The sequence below is a fragment of the Panthera tigris genome, chromosome A2 (assembly GCF_018350195.1).
Source record: "Panthera tigris isolate Pti1 chromosome A2, P.tigris_Pti1_mat1.1, whole genome shotgun sequence".
In the NCBI taxonomy this organism is placed as follows: domain Eukaryota; kingdom Metazoa; phylum Chordata; class Mammalia; order Carnivora; family Felidae; genus Panthera; species Panthera tigris.
The window spans coordinates 157,319,212-157,321,363 of record NC_056661.1 but is presented as its reverse complement, the minus strand read 5'-3'; the positions used below and the strand labels follow the sequence as shown (position 1 = coordinate 157,321,363).

The window sequence follows — 2,152 nt, the reverse complement described above, 5'->3', positions numbered from 1 at the left end:
CGTGGGGATCAAACCCACAAACTGTGAGATCATAAGCTGAAGTCAGACACTTAACTGACTGAGCCACCAAGGCGCCCCTCAATAAATCCATGAAAATAGGTAAAAACAAAGACCAGAAAATTTAAAAAGATGTATGTCATGAGGATAACTCTTCACTGGCACAAATGTCAGTATTTAGAAATAGCCTTAATGAGTCAGCATTTTTTCTCAAGAAAGACAATAATGGAAGTGTGAGGGGATACATAACTATGACAATAGTATTTATGCAGTTGCCTAGTAATCATTAAATTATCTACTTTTATTTAAAATTATCGTTATCATTTGAGATCAAAACAATGCCCCGAACTTAAAGATACGAAAATGTACTTAATCCCATTGGTTAAAATATAACGAGCAGGTGTTGCACACAGGACACATTCAAATTGCCACATCAAGTCGTTGAAAAAATAATCTAAGCGCTAAAACGTATGCTTCAAAGTGTGAACTTCCTAAACGCCAGTTAGAGGATCTGAATTCTAGTCTCCTTCTTCCGCTAAGAAGCTTGAGAACATTGCTTAAACTGTTTCTTGATCTGCAAAGAGAAGAGCTTGAATTAAGGGAGTTAATTCCTGATACAACTCTAACGTTTCATGTCAGAGTGAGGATAAAATAATTAGATTTAAATATGTCAATGCAGACTAGTTGCAACTATGTAACTATGTGGTATACAAAATTAGACATTGTTTTCAGAATAACAAAATGTTTTGTATTATAGGAGGGAGGACTTATTTGCTTCATTATCTTATCAGTTCTGTTAATTATTATTATCAGGGAAACAACAATAGGTGATAGATAGAGACATCGATAAAATTGGCTCACGCCCTCCTCCTCCGACCCGCGGTCCTGACTCTCTCTCCCTCCTTCCCTCAGAGGATGTCCTCCTTCCAGCTCAACCTCAACCCGCTCAAGGAGCCGCTCGGCTTCATCAAGGTCCTCGAGTGGATTGCTTCTATCTTTGCTTTTGCCACCTGTGGAGGTTTTAAGGGCAAAACAGAAATTCAACTGACTTGTCATAAAGGTAAGGAAAATAAAACGATTACAGCTGCTTTTGCCTATCCATTCAGGTTGAATGAAGCATCATTTGATGCAATTCCAGATGCAAACGTGTGTGATATAAATTGGGAAAATTATGTCCTTATTGGAGATTACTCTTCTTCTGCACAATTCTACGTTACATTTGCAGTCTTTGTCTTCCTGTACTGCTTAGCTGCCCTTCTGCTCTATGTTGGTTATACGAACCTGTATCGGGATAGTCGAGAACTTCCCATGATTGACTTCGTTGTTACTCTTGTTGCCGCTTTTCTGTGGTTGGTGAGCACTCCAGCCTGGGCTAAAGCTCTCACAGATATTAAAATAGCTACCGGTCCCGGTATTGTCAAGGAACTTCAGCCTTGTAACCATCAAGTGACGTGTTATTTCGGCTCTGTGACTAGTATGGGATCCCTAAATGTGTCTGTGATCTTTGGCTTTCTGAATATGATACTTTGGGGAGGAAATGCGTGGTTTGTGTACAAGGAGACAAGTTTACACAGTCCATCAAATACTTCTGCTTCCCACAGCCAAGGAGGTATTCCACCTCCTTCTGGAATATAATTAAAGGGAAAAATACACTGTATGAAACATGTGTCTATACTTTGACCTGTTGCCAACATCTTGAGAAGCATTATTTGTTTCTAATAAAAGTAATGGCTTTTTCAATAAATTGGTGGGTTTGAAATTTTGCTGCTTTTTTATATAAAGCCTGTGCCTTTCCTAGAAATTTAAGATGTAAATGTATTCTCACATGTAAATTTGAAAATTCAGGGGCCTATTATGAGATGATACACATTTTTAAATGACTGGTTATTTCTTTACTAAGTTGTTTGCCTTCCAAAGTGTTTACACCTTTAGCCTTAACATATGTCTTCACTCAGAAAAGAGTTACATTGTCATATCATAATAGGAGGAAAATCTCTATTTGGAGTATACACTACTGTAAGTTTGTACAGATCATACATCTAAGACCTGTCTTTGTTTGAGAAAGCCTTGATTACATAAATCATATTCAGAAAAAACATTTAGTCCAGAATTTGTATCTGAACATTGTTTATATGTTATGAAAAACTTTTAATTG

The 2,152-nt window shown here is 37.2% G+C and overlaps 1 protein-coding gene across 1 annotated transcript; it reads left to right on the top strand.

The window, feature by feature from the left end:
- Positions 1–866: 866 nt before the first annotated feature.
- On the top strand, positions 867–1,919 carry LOC102955445 (synaptophysin-like protein 1). The gene has a single exon (XM_015541427.2). The coding sequence runs from the start codon at positions 913–915 to the stop codon at positions 1,630–1,632; it is 720 nt and encodes a 239-aa protein (XP_015396913.1). The 5' UTR covers positions 867–912; the 3' UTR covers positions 1,633–1,919.
- Positions 1,920–2,152: the final 233 nt, after the last annotated feature.

Excerpts from the sequence above, each read along its gene's own strand:
- LOC102955445 (XM_015541427.2), top strand. The coding sequence starts at position 913 with ATGTCCTCCTTCCAGCTCAACCTCAACCCGCTCAAGGAGCCGCTCGGC.